The 19513-nt window shown below is 40.3% G+C and overlaps 1 protein-coding gene across 1 annotated transcript; it reads left to right on the top strand.

The window, feature by feature from the left end:
* The first annotated feature begins 1998 nt into the window (after positions 1-1998).
* GFPT2 (glutamine-fructose-6-phosphate transaminase 2) lies at positions 1999-18860 on the top strand. Its single transcript, XM_002199345.7, has 19 exons — positions 1999-2120; positions 6560-6667; positions 7286-7384; positions 8090-8215; positions 8765-8823; positions 9335-9469; positions 10893-10954; positions 12143-12222; positions 12503-12620; positions 13233-13396; positions 13919-14014; positions 14113-14210; positions 14553-14673; positions 14859-15016; positions 15154-15268; positions 15879-16006; positions 16647-16814; positions 17233-17394; positions 17987-18860. The coding sequence occupies exons 1-19, from the start codon at positions 2114-2116 to the stop codon at positions 18029-18031; spliced, it is 2049 nt and encodes a 682-aa protein (XP_002199381.5). The 5' UTR covers positions 1999-2113; the 3' UTR covers positions 18032-18860.
* The last annotated feature ends 653 nt before the right edge of the window (positions 18861-19513 follow it).

The following is a 19513-nucleotide window of genomic DNA, read 5'->3' as shown; positions in this document are numbered from 1 at the left end:
CTTGAGTATGCAAATGCAGTTTTAAGTAGCTGTCCTTAAAATGCTGATGGCTGCTTTTCAGGGCAAATCAAATGCTGTGAGAACTAGTACCTGTATTAGGCTCAGAGGGAGCATAAACATAAATCCCTCCTCTTTCCAGCTACATGCTCCATGATTTTCATTACACCTCACCTTTGCCTATTGGTAACTGGAATTTGCCCAGGCAAATTCCTTGTTACCTGACACTAAAACAGTGATACAGTGCTCTTCATTCTGTACCGTGTCCTACTTCTATTTTTGATCACTTGTCTAAAGACAGAAATAAAGTGAAAGATGTAGCTGGGCAAAAATTCCTGATCCTTTGGGTGCACCTTCAGGTTTGCATTCAGACCTTAGTGGGAAGTTGCACCCCTTGACCTCCTTATTGCTCATCAGTTGTGTGTCTTATGACAGGAAAAATGAAACCTTCAATTTGCAAACTCTCTGTCAAAACTGCTCTCATTTGTTTCCGGTTTTTTAATGGTCTCATGGGAAGAGCACTTTTCCAGAGTATGGCAGAACTTCTGGATGCTTATTATGTTGAATACAGTAGGTGATATTTTGGCTTTTAGAGGTTAAGAAGTTCTGAGATGGGAACAGTTTGATCATCTCATCCGAGTGCCATAAAATGTGTCCTTCAAGCCAAACAAAACCACCAGTAAAAAAAATTAGTACTCTCTAATGCACTTCCAAATAGTCATGAAAAAGCCAAATGGCCTCAGGCAGATGCATCTGGGAAGTGTTGACTGATAAGTTATCAAGGTGATGCATTAACCACTAATTAATGCAGTTCTTCCTAGCAGTTGAATCTCATTTTGTTTAATTTTCTCCCTGGAAATGTCACATGGAAACATGAAATGTCTTGCATGAATGGAATTTGGGGCTCTAACTCGTGATCTTTGGCAATTAGTATGGCAGTGATGTTAAAATAAAAAAAAAAGTGCTTCTTTCCTACTGTCTGCGTTACTCATTAGTTAAAATGCTCACAAGGAGCAAATAAGTTTTCCTTTATTGTATTTAACTTAATATAAATGAGAATGCTACTTAACATATAGAGCCGCAATTAGGAATGTCCCTCTTCACTCGGGCTGGGCTGGGGGAAGCAGCCCGGAGGTGGTGGAGTCCTCATCCCTGGAGGTGTTGAAGAAATGATTGGATGTGACTTTCAGTGCTCTGTTTGACCAGGCGTGAGCGGCCAAAGGCTGCGCTTGGTGATCTGGGAGGTCTTTCCCAAATTTAATGGCTCGGTGACTCCCCGTGCGCGGAGCTCGGCACGGCCGGCCAGGGGGGATTCACCGCGGTCCCGCCGGGCTCTGTCCCCTCCCCGGGCTCTGTCCCTTCCCCGGGCTCTGTCCCACTGGTCTCTGTCCCTTCCCTGGGCTCTGTCCCCTCCCCGGGCTCTGTCCCCTCCCTGGGCTCTGTCCCTTCCCCGGGCTCTGTCCCACTGGGCTGTGTCCCCTCCCTGGGCTCTGTCCTTCCCCGGGCTCTGTCCTTCCCCGGGCTCTGTCCCACTGGGCTGTGTCCCCTCCCTGGGCTCTGTCCTTCCCCGGGCTCTGTCCTTCCCCGGGCTCTGTCCCACTGGGCTGTGTCCCCTCCCTGGGCTCTGTCCCCTCCCTGGGCTCTGTCCCCTCCCTGGGCTCTGTCCCTTCCCCGGGCTCTGTCCCACTGGGCTCTGTCCTCTCCCTGGGCTCTGTCCCCTCCCTGGGCTCTGTCCCCTCCCTGGGCTCTGTCCCTTCCCTGGCCCCTGTCCCTCCCTGCGCTCTGTCCTCTCCCTGGGCTCTGTCCCCTCCCTGGGCTCTGTCCCCTCCCTGGGCTCTGTCCCTTCCCCGGGCTCTGTCCCACTGGGCTCTGTCCCCTCCCTGGGCTGTGTCCCCTCCCCGGCCTCTGTCCCTTCCCTGGCCCCTGTCCCTCCCTGCTCTGTCCCTCCCCGGCTCTGCCCCCGGGCCGTGTCCCCGGGGCAGGGGGCGGGCGGAGGCGGGCCCGGCCCGGCCCGGCCCGGCCCGGCCCCACGAGCGGGGCTATAAGAGCCGCGGGCAGCGGGCCCGGCCCGGCTCCAGCCGCGTTCGCCGGAGCGGAGGGACCGAGCGCGGCCACCATGTGCGGTGAGTGCCGGAGCGCGGCTGAGCCCGGCCAGCGAGGGACAAGGGCGGCTTTGTCCTCGAGCCCAGCGGCGTCGCGGCCGCGGGTTCGCTCGGGACTGGCCCCGCTGCATCCTTTTGGGGGGTGGGAAGGACAGGGAGCGCCCGGCAGGTGAAGGTGAAGCCCCTCCGCCCGCGCCTTCTCCCGAGGAGAGGCGATCGCCGCTCCGTTCCTCCCTCCCCGAGCCCCCCGTGCCTGGCGGCGTGTCCCCGGGTCTTGGCACGGAAATCGTCCCGTTCCCACCGCCCGGCTGCCCCGAGGGTGCCCGGGGTGCCAGGTTAACCTCTGCTCCTGGTCCTGCTGCCTCTGATGCACGGGATGCGCTGGGCTCTGTCTTTCCTAATCCGGGACTAGGGACTGATTAATCGTGACTCACTTCCGAGCTGCAGCGATAAGGGAGAGTTTGTGGTTTTCAAACAAAGGCAGTGAAGGAGCTTAATTTTTAGCTGTTGTGAGTTTATTCACCCCATTTTTTCTAATAAAGACCATAATTCCTACAGCGTGTACACAATTGCTTGGATATGCTTCGGATCAAAGTGTGGGCTCAGAAGCTGCTAACGCGATTGTGTTTGGTTAAGGAGGAAAGTTTAGTGAAACTTTGCCAATCTGTCCCTGACATCTCCTCTCAGGTCTGATGAAAGTAGAAAAATTTGCACTTGTACTTCTTAGTCGTCATCAACAAAATCTCTTTTGTGGGATGCAGACTGAAAGTGAGTTGAATTACTACTCCCAAAATTGTACTTTCTGAATTAAGGATCTTTTCCTTGCCTCCACATCCTTTTTAATTGTAACTTCAGAAAGAGCAAGGAGCTCGAGAATTCTCTTTCCCTTGAATGGGAACACGAGGTGATGCTGTTTCAGCTCCTATTGTTTGAGCTCCTACGTGACAGATCACTATCAAAGAGACAAACTCGGTGCCTTCTAAACAAAACCCTCCAGGTGAGAGACCTGGCTCAGTGCTGAGCCACCCTGGAGCATTCACGGCAAGCCCTGAGACGTGTAATGGTAATATCAAAACCTGTGCATGTCTGGACTGTATTGATTGGGAAGTGAGGGTGTTAACAGTGTTCAAGGAGTTCGGTAGAACATCTAGCTTGGGGTGGAGCAAATGACTCAGTATGAAATGGCAAAGAGCAGCAGTTCATGAAGGGTAAGTGCTAGGTTTTTCCCATCAGCATTTAGAAACCTTTTCTGTTACATTTGTTTTAATGAAAGATATCCCTCAGCCTGCTATGCTGATCTCTGTAGGGAGTGTAGGAGTTCTAGAGACTGCAACTAGTACTTTCAAAATTACTTTTTTGTTGTTTTCGTTTTTTCATATCTTTCCAGGTTTAAGTGCTGATAATGGACCCCATTGTGTTTTCTTTGGCTCCAGGTAGCATGTGAAGATTTATAGCCCTTGGTTTATGTTTTGAAAATACACAGGTCATAAATTCTGCTATAAACATGCTTGTAAGGAAGTAAAGTCGAGATGTCATCATTCTCACATGTAAGACAGTATAGCCAAGTATTCAAGCAAAAGTATTCAGGGTTTGAAAAACAGTCAAGATGCACTTAAACTGATGACCTCTTTTAAATCAAGGTTAGTTTCATCAGGATATGAAGCTGAGACTTTCTCACAGCTAAGTTTCTGGTATCAACAATGTGCTTAGAGGTATCCTTTTATTTTTCAAAAAGTAAATATTTTTTTCTCAAACTTCGAGTATAGGCTGCCCCCTTCTTGATTTTGGTGAAGTCTTGCAATTGCAAGAGTTCTTGTGGAATTTTCCCACAAAAAATACTCAATTTACTTTTCTTCCTTTTGATGCTCTGCTTGTAATCCTGAAAGGTGAAGCTCTAAAGTCTTGATATACATGTAAAGGGATTCAGTGTCTTGCTTTCAGTGTCTGCACGTGATTGAAACTGGTTTTAGTAATGTTTTAGCAATCTTCTCTTTCTGTTTTTAGTACCTGCTTCTAAAGGTAAGCCATACATGACTGACCTACTTAATCCTTCTAAGCAAACTGTGATTATGGAAAGTTATAAACTAGATTTAACATTCAGACCAAGAGGACAATGTCCTAGTAAAACACTTCTTGGGTGCTTTTCCTGGATTTTATGTTTTTGAGTCTTCTTAAGGAAGCAGGATCTGGAAATGGTATCTAATACCTTGGGGAGGCCATCATAAAGGAACTTGTTAGCATCACAAAATTCTTATCATAAGATGATTCAACTGAGATTCAGTCATACTGGTGTGCTTCCAGAAAGAATTAAGATACAAGGAGTCTTTATCACAAGTAGTTTCTACATGAGTTGAGTAATGTCCTTTAAATGGGGCCAAAATGACTGAGGAGGGGAAAAAAACCGCAAGTGGAGTCATGAAACAGAAACTTACTAGAGAAAGTGTTACTCTCAGTGCTTAGACTAAGACTTATTTTCCTTAACTGGAGAAGTTTATAACATGTTCTTTGAAGTCAGGCTGCAGCTATTGTTTTCATTTTAAATGGCCTCTGGTGACTTCTGCATCTTCTAATGCACGTGTGTGGAAGTGCAGCTCCAATTCCCTGGAAACAAGGATCTTTTTAACAATTGTAGCACACTGGTAGCATTGTAAGGATGGTCCCAGAGGAAGGTTCTTCCTGGAGCTCTGTGTAGTGAAAGATGCCACATGGAACATACAAGGATGTTGAGGCTTAAATTAATTGTGAAATCTGGCCTAGAAAGTAGAGATGGATCTGAAACGAGGTGTGGCAATGTTTTGGAATGATGTTGAGAAATTCGTATTGAAGAATGCTGCTTTTGAGGTTCATGGTTAGTGCCAGAGAACGGCAAATATCTGTCTGGAAAAATGATCAACAGGCTCTCAGTCTAAAGTGACTGCTTATAACCAGAGGCATTATTTTTCGAAGCATCCATGAAGAACAGTATTACGCAGTTCAAATTCTTAAATAGCTCCTTAAATGCAACTATTGTCTTAATGTCTCTGTTAATGTTGGATGTGCTAGAAATAATTAGGCTGAGCTCCTCATAAATCTCACTTCTGAAGCAGAAAAGTATTATTCACCCTTTAATCTTTCCAAAATAAATTCAGAAGCAAATGTAATACTCTCTTTGTCTCACTGTCAAATCAACAGTATTAATGTCTTATAATCCAGTGGAGTAACCAAATTCACAGTAATATTTATTAGGGAGATTTATTGGTGCATCATTATAACAGCTTCTTCACTATGGCCATTTACAGTTCAAAAGCCTTAATTGATGGGGAAGAGGGTGTTAAATTTCAAACAAAGGCTTTCTAGAACACTTGTCTGAACTGCTTATCTGTAGAGCTCTTGAAGTCTGGTTTTTTTTTTTTTTTCCCTAACTGTAGTCTCCAGTCCTGACTTGTTGCTCGGAGAAACTGTTGAAACAGTGAAATTAGTTGTTTCTGTTTTATTGGGATACAGATTTGCAGGAGTTAATAAAAAGGCCTAACATATCCATATAAATACCAGAGTCACAGGAAGAACAATAGGCATGGAAAAGGAATAGCTGTGTTTTCCTTTGCAGGTGACTCTTTTATTACACCTTTTCTAAAGATAAAACAACATCCCTTCTAATAAAAAAAATGCCTGTGTTCTTAAAAAAAAATTAGGGTGGGGGAACCAAGCCCAAAACTAAAAAAAAAAAGAAGTCTCTTCTTGGTCTATTACAGAGGAGAGGGATCAGGGAGTGAGTTCAGGGCTCTCCTGGATGCCCCGAGGAGCTGACGGGGCTCTGTGCCCGCCTGGCTTTGGGATTGTGCTGGGGCAGCGCAGGGGGAGTGCTCATGGTGTGGGTGACCCTGTTTTGTACCTTCTGTTTCTTTTCTTTTATTGTCCTACCCTATTGACTTCTGCCCTTTCCTCGTGTTTGCTTCTCCATTCTGTTTCTGCTGAAGTGGCTGTTGCATACAGGATTAAGCTGGAGCCTTTCAGAAATAGATGTTGTGCCTCATACCTACCCATGGGTATTTAAGGCCATGACTTGGATTACAAAAGTCTCCTTGTGTTAGTACTGGTGAATATATTCCTTCTTTGAATGCGTGGATATGTAATAGATCACAATGTTCCCATTTTCAGCTGTGGTTTTCATGAAAAGTAGAGTTTTTTTAACCTCTCCTAACTGTTTAACTCTTGGTGGGTAACATGAGGAGAGTGAAACTCGTCAGTAAAGTTTGTGTTATGTGTTGAAATTAGGCTTCTGAGTCCTTTATTGTATTTGAATTCTTTCCATTTCAAAATGCATTAGAAGGAGGCGTACTAAACTGGGAGGGTGGGTGCCCCCGGGACTTCTCCCTGACACTAGTTTTAAAGACTTTCAAATTGAGTCTGAAGTGATGCAAATTTTTAAAATAACCTCTTTGCTTCTTTTTCCCTCTCCTTCCCCCTTTCTCTTTAAACAGGAATTTTTGCTTATCTAAACTACAGAGTGCCTCGAACTAGGAAGGAAATATATGAAACCCTGATAAAAGGATTACAGAGACTGGAATACAGAGGATATGACTCTGCAGGTATGTTAACCAACTCAACAAAATAATTTTAGCAACCAATAGCTCATTCCATGACTTCTGGGTACTTTCAGTGTCTGGCCTCTTGGATTTTTCTTTCTTTATTCTACAGATTAACAGATCAGAACTAATTATGTCAATTCTTGGAGTGCTACAGCTTTCCTCGGGACTTAAAATTGGGTGTTTAGCTCTGTAATTAGATGGCTGAGGTTAGTACATGTAAGCAAAACAAACAGGGTGTGGAAAAATATCTCTATACAGGGCCATGTAGTTTGTATCTCAGCCTTTTTTGAGTATGTGAATCACAGTGAAGGATGGGGAAGATTAAACTTGTCTTAAATTCGAGTTGGCTCATTTCAACAGGCAAAATATGTCTGTTGTTAAATACAATTTGAGATGGCTCATGTATGTTTTAATCTGTGCAGTGGATATAGACTTGATGTGGTTTCATTTGAACATGCACAGGTCTAGCAACAGACTTCAAATTTAAAATTCGAAGGGTAATTTAAAGGGTAATTTAACAATACTAATTTCAGTGGTGTGTGTATTTTCTCAGCCTTTTCCTCATTCTAATGTATTTCATGCTTTAAATAACACTTATGACTGTGTTCTGTGCTGTAGGAGTGGCAATTGATGGAAATAATAATGAAGATAAAGAAAGATTCATCAAACTGGTTAAGAAAAGAGGAAAAGTAAAGGCCCTGGAAGAAGAGTTGTACAGTAAGTGTTAAAAATGACCCCTTTACTTTGGCCTCCCAGTCAGATACCATCTGCGTTTCAGCAGAAAGTCAGACCATAAAATTGCAGTTATGATTTTGCATTAGCAATAACATCAATGGGAAATCCAAGCAGCTAAATTTTTTTGTGCCCCTCAAATCTGCACTTAAAAAGCAAGCTGATATCCAGATCTAGCACTGTGAAATTTCAGTCTATTCTCCTTTTTTTTGGTTGCTCCTTTGTTCAAGACCTGGGTCCTTTGGCTCTTTACTCATGTGATTTCTGTGCTGCATGGCTGAAATGCTGAAACATGCACTCTGACAGAATTTATGACCATTTAAGCAGCTGGCTGTCATCACAATCTGCTTTATGCAGTGCTTCCATCTGTGAAAGGCTGAACTTGTGTTTTAATACGTTTACATTATAATTTGTAGTAATGGGGTCTGTTAGCCTGTCTGTTAGTATTGGCTAAAAATGCTCATGTCTTGGCAAACAAGGTTTTAATCACAGTAGCTTGAACTTTCTGAAGTGTCATGTCAAGAAAGCAAATGGTTAAAAAAAAAACCAAAACAAACAGAAGATAGCTTTTAAAATTTTGCCTGTAGGAATTGTCTTTGTGTTTTACTAATAGTGTGTATGTGAGAGAGAGGGAGACAGAGGGAGAGAGGCAATATTAATTATTCAGTAAACTGAATTTCTCTTGTATAGAACAAGATGACCTGGATTCAAAAACAGATTTTGAAACCCATTTTGGAATTGCTCATACTCGCTGGGCGACCCATGGAGTACCAAGTGCAATAAACAGTCACCCCCAGAGATCAGATAAAAGGAATGGTACGTAATCTCTGCAGCACTCCCACCACACAAATCTGAAATGATTCAATCCACTGAGCACATATGTTCTTAATATTGTTATGGTATCTATTTTTTATAGTAGGGCTAATCTGTTGTTATTCTATTTAGCTCAGACACTTTTAAAATGAAATGGCCTCTTTCCAGGCTAAAGTAACACTAAAAATTAATGAGGTTTGTTCTCTTAAAATTGCAAGCTAATCGAAGTAGAACATTCTTTTTTTGAAAGGTAAGACTGAAAATATGAATGTGTCAATATAGCCTGGTCCAGAGAAGGGAGATTTCATATCATTCTTTACTTGAGATGGCTTGGTGCTCTACTAGGTGTAGTTTAGAACCCTCTCAATAATTTGGAGCTGCCTTTGTATACTTTCAGAATTCGTAAGCTTCTGCTTGCAGTTGTCCATGTTGTGATACACTGCAGGTGGTTTCAAGTGTACTTCTAAGCTTTTTTCCCTTGTAATTTTGTGTTCTGAATTAAATATCTTAATTTTTTGTTGCTCATGAATATATATATTTTTTTTCTCTTAGAGTTTGTTGTTATCCATAATGGAATCATCACAAACTATAAGGACCTGAGAAAATTTCTGGTGAGTCTGTGGCAACTCAATTCTAAAACTAGAAAGTGAATACTCCCCCAAACTACCATCAGGTCATTCATGACTTCGGTGGAACATGAATTCAAGTTTCTTGGTATTATCTATAAAAAAAGCTGTGTGAAAGGGTCTGCCTAATAACGATACTCAGGAGCTGATGAAGTGCAATATGTTCCTGTAATCCTAAATGCAAAGTATTTATGAGTAGAGTAGCAGTTTGTGCTGAGATACTCTGAGAGGGTGTGTTGGAGTGGGTTCCCTCCTGCCTCTTTCTGCTTCACAGATGCCAAACAAGTCTTACTATGGGTCTTATTCCAGCATTTCCCAAAGAGTATCTGTGATATGATAGGCCCTTATATTTTATCTATGGTGATTTTATATCCACTGGTCTGATGTAGTGCTCTGAGCTCTGACTGAAGTTTCTGGTGGGAGGCAGCTGAGATGCTCTTCAATGTTTGTTGCCTGAGGATGGACACAATTTTTACTCTTCCATATGATATTTCAGGAGAGCAAAGGGTATGAATTTGAATCTGAAACAGATACAGAAACAATCCCCAAATTGATCAAATACATGTACGACAACAGAGAGAGCGAAGACACCAGTTTTTCAGCCTTGGTAGAGAGAGTTATTCAACAGTTGGTAAGTGGAAAATTACTTTTTTCCCCTTTGTACAACAGTATAAGCTACTTGTGGGATTCCTTAGCATTTTGCTTTAGTATTTAGATCCTCTGCAGGAGTTCTTAAAAGGTGCTGAAAATAACACTTTTAGGCTTCTAAATAATGCTTAATAGACCAAGAAATGAGATTAAAATTTTGGAGACTTCAAAGGTTTTTCACTGTTAAATCTTTAAATTGCAGTAGCAGCAGGTTTTGTTTGTTGAGTTTTTTGTCTTGTTTTGTTTTTAGCAATAAGTTAACACAGCTTTTTAATGAAGCAGTCTAATTTTAAAAAGTAATAGGAGCCTCTGGGGATTCAAATCTCTCATAAACGGCAGTGTGTTCCTAAAGGTTATTCTGATCGTGTTGAAACACTGCTGTGATTCAAGTTTGGCCAATGCCTTGGCTCTCCTCTTTGGAAATAGATCTAAGGAGCGCTGGACTGGTTTCCAAACTGTGAAGTGGGAATCTACTGTTACTCAGTATGTGAATGCTTAAAAACTTTGATAGATGCATTGCAAACTTGGAGAAAGCTGGCTTTGTTTCCTCCCCCAGTCTCCAGGCAGATGTTTTCCCTCCCCTTCCTGCAGTTTCTGACGCTCTTTTCACCTCCCGTCTCCTCTTTAAAGCAGCTCTGTAGGATTCCTTGGAGCAGGCTGGAATCCACACCAAGGCAAAGCCTGTGTGGGTCAAGGAGCAGCCCCAGAGCTGAGGGGAAGGGAGGCTTCACCTGACCCCAGAACAGGGCAGAGCTCTGAGTGGAGCCCTGGGGGAGGAGGGGATGTCACCATCTCTGTCCTGCTGGCAGGGTGGGGGGCCTTGGCTCCTGCTTTGGGAATCCTCCTCCAGGAGTTTGCCAGCTGTGTTAGTACTGTAGAGTTGTTTCTGGTCTTTTGTTTGTTTGCTTTTGTTTTGTTTTTGTTTTTTCATGGTGGATTTTTAATGTATTTTGTTTTTGAAATACATTAATGAGAATTTGCTGCTTGAACTAGAAACAGTAACTCCAGGTTTTTAGTTGAAACTGCATGGTAATGCACTACAAGCAAAATTCTGATTGATGGTCTTACAGAAAGTAAATGTCTAACAATCTTCATGTTGATTATGAGTAGCATTTCTGACAGTTTTATAACGTGTGGATTCAAGTTTTTTGTTTTTATTTATAAAGAGAGGCTAAGTGCTCACTTCCTGGTCTTTTAGCCGTTGCACCTTTAGTGTGCATGTCAGCTTGCTCTGCTCCATGGCCAATTCCTTTAAAGGTGCAGTCAGCCCTCCAGGAAGAGACTCCTGATAGCAGCTCCTTCAGTGCCCCTTCAGAGAGGGGCCCCAGTTTAATGAGATGCAACTATTTGAGATAAGTTGTTTAGGATCTTTTTTTTTTTCTCTCCTTTGTATTAATGGTTTCCAGGAAGGTGCTTTTGCACTGGTTTTCAAGAGCATCCATTACCCAGGTGAAGCTGTTGCTACCAGGTTAGTAAAAGTCCATTTTATACATAATGCATGCTTTTTATTAGGTTAAAAAAAAAGCCAGCCTCTTAAAGATACTAAAATATTGATGCTTAAAGTGCTTAATTAACCAAAATCAGTGCGTCAATAAAGAACCTCAGTGTCTCTTGTGTTTCTAAATTTGTATTAAGAGCATGCTAACATTTTTTTGTATATCAAGGGGCGAGGAAAGGGATATGGTTCAGTTTTAGCTCCCATTGAGTAAAGACTGAGATAAGTACACTCATGTTGGCTGAAAGACCATCACAGTAACGGGTTATACAAACAGTGTTCTATAGCTGTCATAGCATTTATGTGATAAGTTCTACTTTTATTTATGACTTGAAAAACAACTTTCAGGAAATGTAAAGATATTAAAATAGCAAGTGACATAGCAAGTGATTAAAATAGCAAGTGATGGGAATAAAGACTGTTTTATATTACAACCCAAAAGCCCATTGCTTCGGTGGTCTAAAATAAGACTACATTAAAATTTTGAAAAAGCCAGCTGTACCATCACTCCAACTGGAGAACATCTTCTGAATTGAACTATTCTATATGTGGTTCAGGTTTGGGTTTTTAGGGCTGAGGGATTTAAGAGAAGCTAATCTTGTAATCTGAGTGTGACTTGTTCTTTTATTTCTGTGATGATTTTTTTTAATAAGGTCTTCAGTGACATGTAACCCATGTAATTTAAAAATTGTCTTAATATTCTGCAGTTTCAGAGGTACAGTAGGGATGTTGATGTTTCTAACTTTGAAAGGCTAAAGAGTGTAACAGTACTTCAATTCTAAAGAGCACGGGAGCTTACTGTTGTCTCACTTTAGAGGCAAAGTAAGCTTTGGTTCAAATTGGTCTCTGTACTAACATGTTTTCTGATTACTGGAAAGAAAACAGCTGGTTCATATACATTTTCCTCTGCCTGGATATATTTACAGGCAAAGAATCACCAAGGCACGTGGTAATTACTTATATAATAATATTTGGTGAAATTTACAGAAGAACAAATTTTATAGAACTCCTGCCATGTAATGGCCTTAGGATCATGGTTGAAGGAGGCTGTTCCTATTTAGAAAGCTAGATGGGATATTGTCTTTTCAGCTTCACCAATGTCTGGTAACTTCTTTGTATGCACATTTCTCTTTACAAACTTGAGTGTTTTCCTTTCTCTAGGAGAGGGAGTCCTTTGCTCATTGGGGTTAGGAGCAAGTACAAGCTCTCAACTGAACAGATTCCAGTTTTGTATAGAACCTGTAAGTTGATAAATCAAAATACATTATTTTTAAGAACTAAAATTACCATCACTTTATGATTAGAAATTAGGTTAATTGGTTTTTGTACCATAAAACTACCAGCTGATGCCCCAAATAGCTTCTTGGCTGGGGAAATTTTTATACACTGAATGTGTAGTTCATGTGAAAGTCCCATGCCCCAACCTATTTCTGTAACTGTGGTACCCTAAAGCTGTGTAGTCTGTAATCTTAACTGAATAGAACTGGGTTTGCATTTTAAAATGCCTCATTTCTTTAATAGGCAACATTGAGAATGTGAAGAACATCTGCAACTCCCAAATGAAAAGACTGGACAGCTCAACCTGCCTTCATGCTGTTGGGGATAAGGCAGTAGAATTCTTCTTTGCTTCAGATGCAAGGTAGTAAAAGTACTTCAATTATGCTGAAAATACTGGTTTTTTGTTTGTTTGGGTTTTTTGTTTTTGTTTTTTAATAAGTGAGATAGTTCTGGAAATTTAAGCTACCTTGACCTTCACAAGTGCAATATCTGCCAGCTGCTGACCTCTGTGAAATACATCCAGTGTAAAAAAGTAATTTGGGTACAAATGGACACTCAACAGCTGAGCATTTGGGCAGACTATAGGTTAGTCAGGGTTGTGATATTTTCGATTCAGATACTGGAGGAGGAAAATAGAGGTGTAGTTCCAAGCTGGGCGGGAACCTGGACATCAGGCACACATTTATCTTGGAAATAAGAGTGGGACCTTAGCAGGATCCATCAAGACCACTGGGAAGCATCTTCAGACCAGCAGGAATGGATGCAGTGGTTGCTGAGCCTCCTGCTGTGGGTTGCTGTGAGGGTGCAGGAGGAGCAGCAGATGGAGCCATTGCCTTTAGGATGGCTCTGGCTGCAGTTCTGCCCAAAAGGAAGAGACAAGCAGGGCTGGAAGTGCTCGTAGTGTATTTAATTGCTTTGTTATTACCAACTCTGATGTGTCAGGTTTGTCTTGCTTCTGTTTTTTTCTCTGTAGTGCTATCATTGAGCACACCAACAGAGTGATTTTCTTAGAAGATGATGACATTGCAGCTGTAACTGATGGGAAGCTCTCGATTCACCGTCTGGAGCGTTCAGCTAGTGATGATCCTTCCCGGGCCATCCAGACCTTGCAGATGGAATTGCAGCAAATCATGAAGGGTGGGTTGCAACATCTGTAAATGAGTATCATCAAAATGGATAGTTACTGTTTGTGTAGTAGATGAAGCAGAAAACTGTTAATTTGTTGTGACAATTACCTTTTATGCAAACTGTTTGTACTGGGAGCTGACAATCCCAAGTTTTGAGACCAAGAGAGAATGGGCAGCCTGGGACCCTATCCAATTTAGCCTTGGAAAAGTCATAGATACTTCTATTCATTGCAGTATCTAGTGAAAATGTAACTAATGTTAACATGTTGTAGTTGTTGGCAAAGTTTGACTATAAATTAAGAATTGAAGGGGAGCACAGATGTTTCCTTATGAAGGAATTTATTTACCTTGTCAGTACTGGAAAATGGAACCTACCAGATAAAGTGACCTATCCATCCTTCCTTACTTCTTGCTTATTCTAAGTTTTTATTTAGGCTAACACAGTCAAGTTAGTCTTAAAAAGTCTCTTTGTAACTGGAATAGACGTAAAGTAACAAACCTAAGTATTGTCATGTCATGTTTTTATACACAGGTAACTTCAGTGCCTTCATGCAAAAGGAAATTTTTGAACAACCAGAATCAGTTGTCAACACAATGAGAGGCAGGGTGAATTTTGAGAGCAGCACAGGTAATGGAGAACAGCCTTTCAAACTGCACTAAGTTTGAAATTTGTAAATATGCTATCTAGAAAATCAAACCCACCATTGTATATTTATTTGTTTGCAGTTCTGCTGGGTGGGCTGAAGGATCATCTGAAAGAAATCAGAAGATGCCGAAGACTGATCATTATTGGCTGTGGGACCAGTTACCACGCTGCAGTGGCTGTATGTTCCCAGCCTTGGTCGAAATGCATTTATAACTTAATTGCTGGGCTTTCAGACAACAGCTTTTCATCTGCTTTTTCTTCTATCTCAGACTTCGTCTTTCATTGAGGGGTCTCACCCTTTTATTTAGCTTTACTTATTGCCACATTCTTCATTAATGCTCTAATGCCATTAATTACCATGCTAGAAATTAACTTTTTCCACCTTGGTTTTTAAAGCTCTGGTGAGCTGTACTTACCAGCTTTTCTAATAAGAATTCATTTAGATTTTCTCTGACCTGTAAAATGTCCAAATGTTAGTGGGTGGCAATATTAACAAATATTGTGTTCTGTTTGAATACAGACTCGACAAGTCCTGGAAGAATTAACTGAATTACCAGTGATGGTGGAACTTGCCAGTGACTTCATGGATAGAAACACACCTGTATTCAGGGATGATGTGTGCTTTTTTATAAGCCAGTCAGGTGAGCTGCATTTGCTGTTGATTGAGCGCTTTAAGATTGCTCTTCATTGCACTTTGCATCATGTAAGCGTGGGTACAGTTATCTAGAATACACTTCTGTGTTCTACAAACTTTGTAGACTTTGATGCTTTTCAGGAATCATTGCTATTTCTGCCAACCTGAAGTGAAGGTGTAAATGTTTTCCAGGTGAAACTGCAGATACACTCATGGCCTTGAGGTATTGTAAAGAACGCCGTGCTCTGACAGTCGGCATCACAAACACGGTTGGAAGTTCAATATCCAGGGAGACTGACTGTGGTGTGCACATCAATGCAGGGCCTGAGATTGGTGTGGCAAGCACAAAGGTAACTGCTGTTCAGTGTTTGCCTTTCACCCTTCAGCCCTGTGGAATACAACTCAAATTTTAATTGCAGCGCTTCAACCTGAGATCATATTCACTCTCTGCAGAACTAGCTGCTAAATGGTTTTGTTTTGTCCCCAGGCCTATACCAGCCAATTTGTGTCTCTTGTAATGTTCGGCCTAATGATGTCTGAAGACAGAATTTCCTTGCAGAAAAGGAGACAGGAAATCATAAGTGGACTAAAATCTTTGCCAGGTATATTGATATTTTGGGTTTGAGGAGGCATAGGGGATGTTTGCAGTGTAAAATACTACTCAGGGATATTTCTTTCTCATTTAAGTTTCACTCTCCCCCTCATCCTGAAAGGCAGACAATATGAGAAAAATGGAATGTTCATTTCTCCACTGTTTGCCAATTTTAAAAGTGCCCTTCCAAGAAACTTGGCAGGAAGATTGGAAATTTCATGGGGTGGGTTTTCTAATTAAAATAAGGTAGTTTTGTATGAGAAATATTACTTGATCTCATGGTTTGAAATTTTTAAAACCTCCCACTTTAAATTAGGACAGATAAAATGAAACTAATTCAGGGTGATTTTTAAATGGATATTTCACTACTTCCTTTAGAAGTTCAAATGGGATGTATGAACACTGTTTAAACCAATAGTTGTTTTAAATTTATTACTGTAGATAAGGCTGGAGAAAATATCCTTAAACTGCAGTCAAAGTTGCTAAGTTAATCGTTGAATTACATTAAGTGTATTTGTTGTATTAGATAATTAGAACATTCTGTACATTCTGTTCATTCAGTACAAATGAACTATTTTTTCCAGTTAAAAAAATCAATTTTTTTTTCTGTACCTCAATAGAAATGATTAAAGAAGTCTTGTCCTTGGATGAGAAGATACATGATTTGGCTCTTGAACTGTACAAACAGAGATCATTACTGGTTATGGGCCGTGGGTATAATTACGCCACATGTCTGGAAGGAGCTTTGGTAGGAACTTCTCAATATTCTTTGTTATTATTTAAAATAATATTTTGTGGATTCTGCAACATAGGTGATTTCTATTATTTCATTACAATTTAATTCTACTGCAATAAAACTATTTATAACTAGAAGTATTTAAACATACACATAAGGTGAACGTGGATGTGATACCACTTTCTTGTTTCTTACATAATAAACACAGTGTTTAATTAGTCTATTTAAAATCAAGAAACTAGCAATTTAAGTTGCTGACCCATTTGAAAACATCAGAAAGAGTGTGCCGATGTTGAGAAGAGATGCTCATGCATGACACTCATTAATTATGTTATGAACACTCTGGTAAAATGGACACATACCCATCACTCAGAGGAGTCTGGTGTGTTAAAGGTAGACTGCAGTAGCCAAGGTTGTGCTGGATGTTTGGTTCCTAAAATTCCTTGTTGGTTACTCCATGTGCATGGGCGAGCTCTGCTGCTGCCCACAGCCTGCTACAAACCCCAGCAGCCACCTGTGTGCTTTCACTAATGCTTGATGTTGGGTACATGAAATTCAATGGCAGAGGTAAAACTTTGGTGTTTCGATTCTTGTGGCTGTTGTTTCTCAGCTGATTTAGCAATAATCTGAGACATTTTCTTTGTTTTTCCAGAAAATAAAAGAAATCACCTATATGCACTCAGAAGGTATTTTGGCTGGTGAGCTGAAACATGGGCCTTTGGCCCTAATAGATAAACAAATGCCTGTTATCATGGTGATCATGAAGGATCCTTGTTTCACCAAGTGCCAGAATGCTCTGCAACAGATCACTGCTCGGCAGGTACAGCGTTCAACTAATTAACTTCTCCTGTGTCATAGGAAAAGAGATTGTGCCCACTGCACTGCTGCTGACTGTGCACCTGGAAAGGGATGTACTGCTGATTATTGCTAATTATTAAGTTATAAATAAGATGCTACATCTGCATTGCAGGTTTTTATTACAGGTTAATATCAGCAGTGAAAACTTTCATATGGCTTGTTGGGGTTTTTCTGTTTTGAAGCAAATGGAATAATGTTAAAACAGGGTGAAAACATTCAAATCTTACAATATAGTGAAAGTCAAGAGCCATTATGCAAGACTGGCATTGCCTTTGTTAGCTGCTTGAATGTCTTCAAACACATACAGGCATGCTGTGAACAATATTTCAAAGCAATTCTAGGCTAACTCTTCACTTAACAATGCAAAAATTTATTTTCAGGGTCGTCCAATCATTCTGTGTTCTAAAGAAGACACTGAAAGCTCAAAATTTGCCTACAAAACTATTGAGCTGCCTCATACAGTTGACTGCCTTCAAGGAGTGTTGAGTGTCATTCCTCTACAGTTACTTTCATTTCACCTGGCTGTTCTCAGAGGATATGATGTAAGTGTTTTCTCTATTTAACACTTCTTTTAGTGCAGTTTTGAATTTCCTCCTACCAGTATAAAGTGAGAGACCCAATTATATGGCATAGCTAAGATTTACTAGCTATGAAAATAGCTAGTGAATCTCATAGTGAATGTGGTTATAGAGGTGGCATTTCAGTGCCAAGTCTTCTATTTTGTCTTTTTCAATTAGTATCCTTCTAAAAAAATTATAAAGCTCTTTTGCTGTTTGGTTAGTTAAGACTGCAAATGGGACTTTTCCAGGGAACCTAATCTTGAAATGTGGTATTGTACTTAAAATAGGTCAATGCTTTGTACACCTTGGTTTGTTGATGTGTCAGTTTGACAATGATGACTGCTTTGGAAAGGTATCCTGTGCAAAACAAATATGTATTTGTTAGGAGGGTTTTGGAAGCACAGATGAATTCAGCTTCAAGTCATTACCTGCAGATCAATAGCCTGCTGTGTGTGTTATTGTATAGAATCAAGCAGAACTCATTAGGAAGTCAGAAAAAGCACACAAAATGAACTGTCAAATGCAGAATGCCAGGATTACTCTGTCATACTGAAAGACTGTCTCTTCATTCCAGGTGGACTTCCCAAGAAATTTGGCCAAATCTGTTACTGTAGAGTGACAGCCAAGAACAGCTGATGTCTTTGTCACCAGACCTCTGAGTTGTACTTGTAGAATGTATTGTTCTGAATTGATAGGTAAATGTTTTTCCTAAAGAGAATGATAGTGCTAACTGGAAAGTGTCAGAAGGATTTATCTTGCAGCTTTAAAAGCTTTTGATGTGCCTTGTACCCAAGTGCTTTTGCTCACAGCAAATACTCCTCTAAGTCCTGAAATTACCAAAGAAGATAAAAGTTGTTTACACGTGATATACTGAATAAACTTTTTTACTGTGCAATATATATATACATATATATATATATATACAGCTCTCTCCAGAGTAACTGTGAACATTTTTTTAGCCTACACTACATAACTAGTTTCAAAGATATAGTATTTATAAGTACGATTTGTATAGCTTTTTTAAGTTATTTTTTTAGCACATTGCTTATCTGTAACATTGGTAATGCTCAGAATGTAAATACTGAGCGTGTTGATACTTCTGTACAGTTATTATGGATTTTCCTCCTTCAGCCTCAAACTGGAAATTTGTTGTCCCCTCTTCTTTCCCAGCTTCCCTTCCCCCATTGCATCTGTGTTTCATATTTAAACAGTCATTTGCAAAGTTCTTCTGTGGCTGTAAATTCCCAGCTATGTTTTCAAGTTCTGCTTCCTTTAACTGTTTTGAAAAGTCAGAACGACATTTGTTTTGTATGCCACCCTAGCTCTTATTTGCATAACATGTATACTGCAACAGAATAAGGGAACTGGATGTCTCTCAAGTGATATTTTTGTTTGAAGAGGGTACAATGAAATGACAATGCAATTAAAAGATTATATAATTCTTCTTACTTTGTGGTTTATTTATTTGTGTGTGCATGTGTATTTGGGTTTTTATTTATTTCTTTTTTTTTTTTTAACTTGATGACTTTTATCTCAAGTCTGAAGAAAGTCCTGTTTTAGTAGCATATAGATTTGCAAAAGCACACTTTGATAGTTGTGAACCAACTTGCAGTAGGGGAGAACCTATAAACCTGCAAAAAAAAAAATAACGCAGATACACACAAGAAGTTCTCTGCTCATTTGTTTGGTTTTTATTTCTAAATGGCCAGAAAGCATAGTATTTAATTTTTCTGCATTTTATTAACTAAAAAGTAAAGATAGTTTAACTTAGTAAAGTTTATGATATTCCTCTGAAGGCTTGGTTCTAAATGGAAGAAGTGTTTTAATGTTTACTTAAGAGCTTGAAAGTGTTACACTAGCTTATTATAATAGGATATACTTTCCCTAGTACTTTTTATAACAATAATAAAACCAAAATCATAACAAAAAATATACTACTAATCTGACCTAAATGCCAAGAATATGTAACTCTGTATCTAACATGTTTTGGTAAGTCATGAAAAGGCCCGTTTTACTCTTGATCTAGAATTAATACTCTCTTCATATTAAAAAGTGGAACTATAAAAGCATATTGAGGTCATCTGGTCTATTTGTGACATTA

Source organism: Taeniopygia guttata, chromosome 13 (genome assembly GCF_048771995.1).
Source record: "Taeniopygia guttata chromosome 13, bTaeGut7.mat, whole genome shotgun sequence".
Taxonomy (NCBI): Eukaryota; Metazoa; Chordata; class Aves; order Passeriformes; family Estrildidae; genus Taeniopygia; species Taeniopygia guttata.
The sequence above is the reverse complement of the archived record's forward strand: the minus strand, read 5'-3'. Positions and strand labels throughout refer to the sequence as shown.

Coding starts and splice junctions, on each gene's coding strand:
- GFPT2 (XM_002199345.7), top strand. Junction 8,216..8,764: donor GAGATCAGATAAAAGGAATG/GTACGTAATCTC, acceptor TTTTTCTCTTAG/AGTTTGTTGTTATCCATAAT. Junction 16,815..17,232: donor AACAGATCACTGCTCGGCAG/GTACAGCGTTCA, acceptor ATTTATTTTCAG/GGTCGTCCAATCATTCTGTG.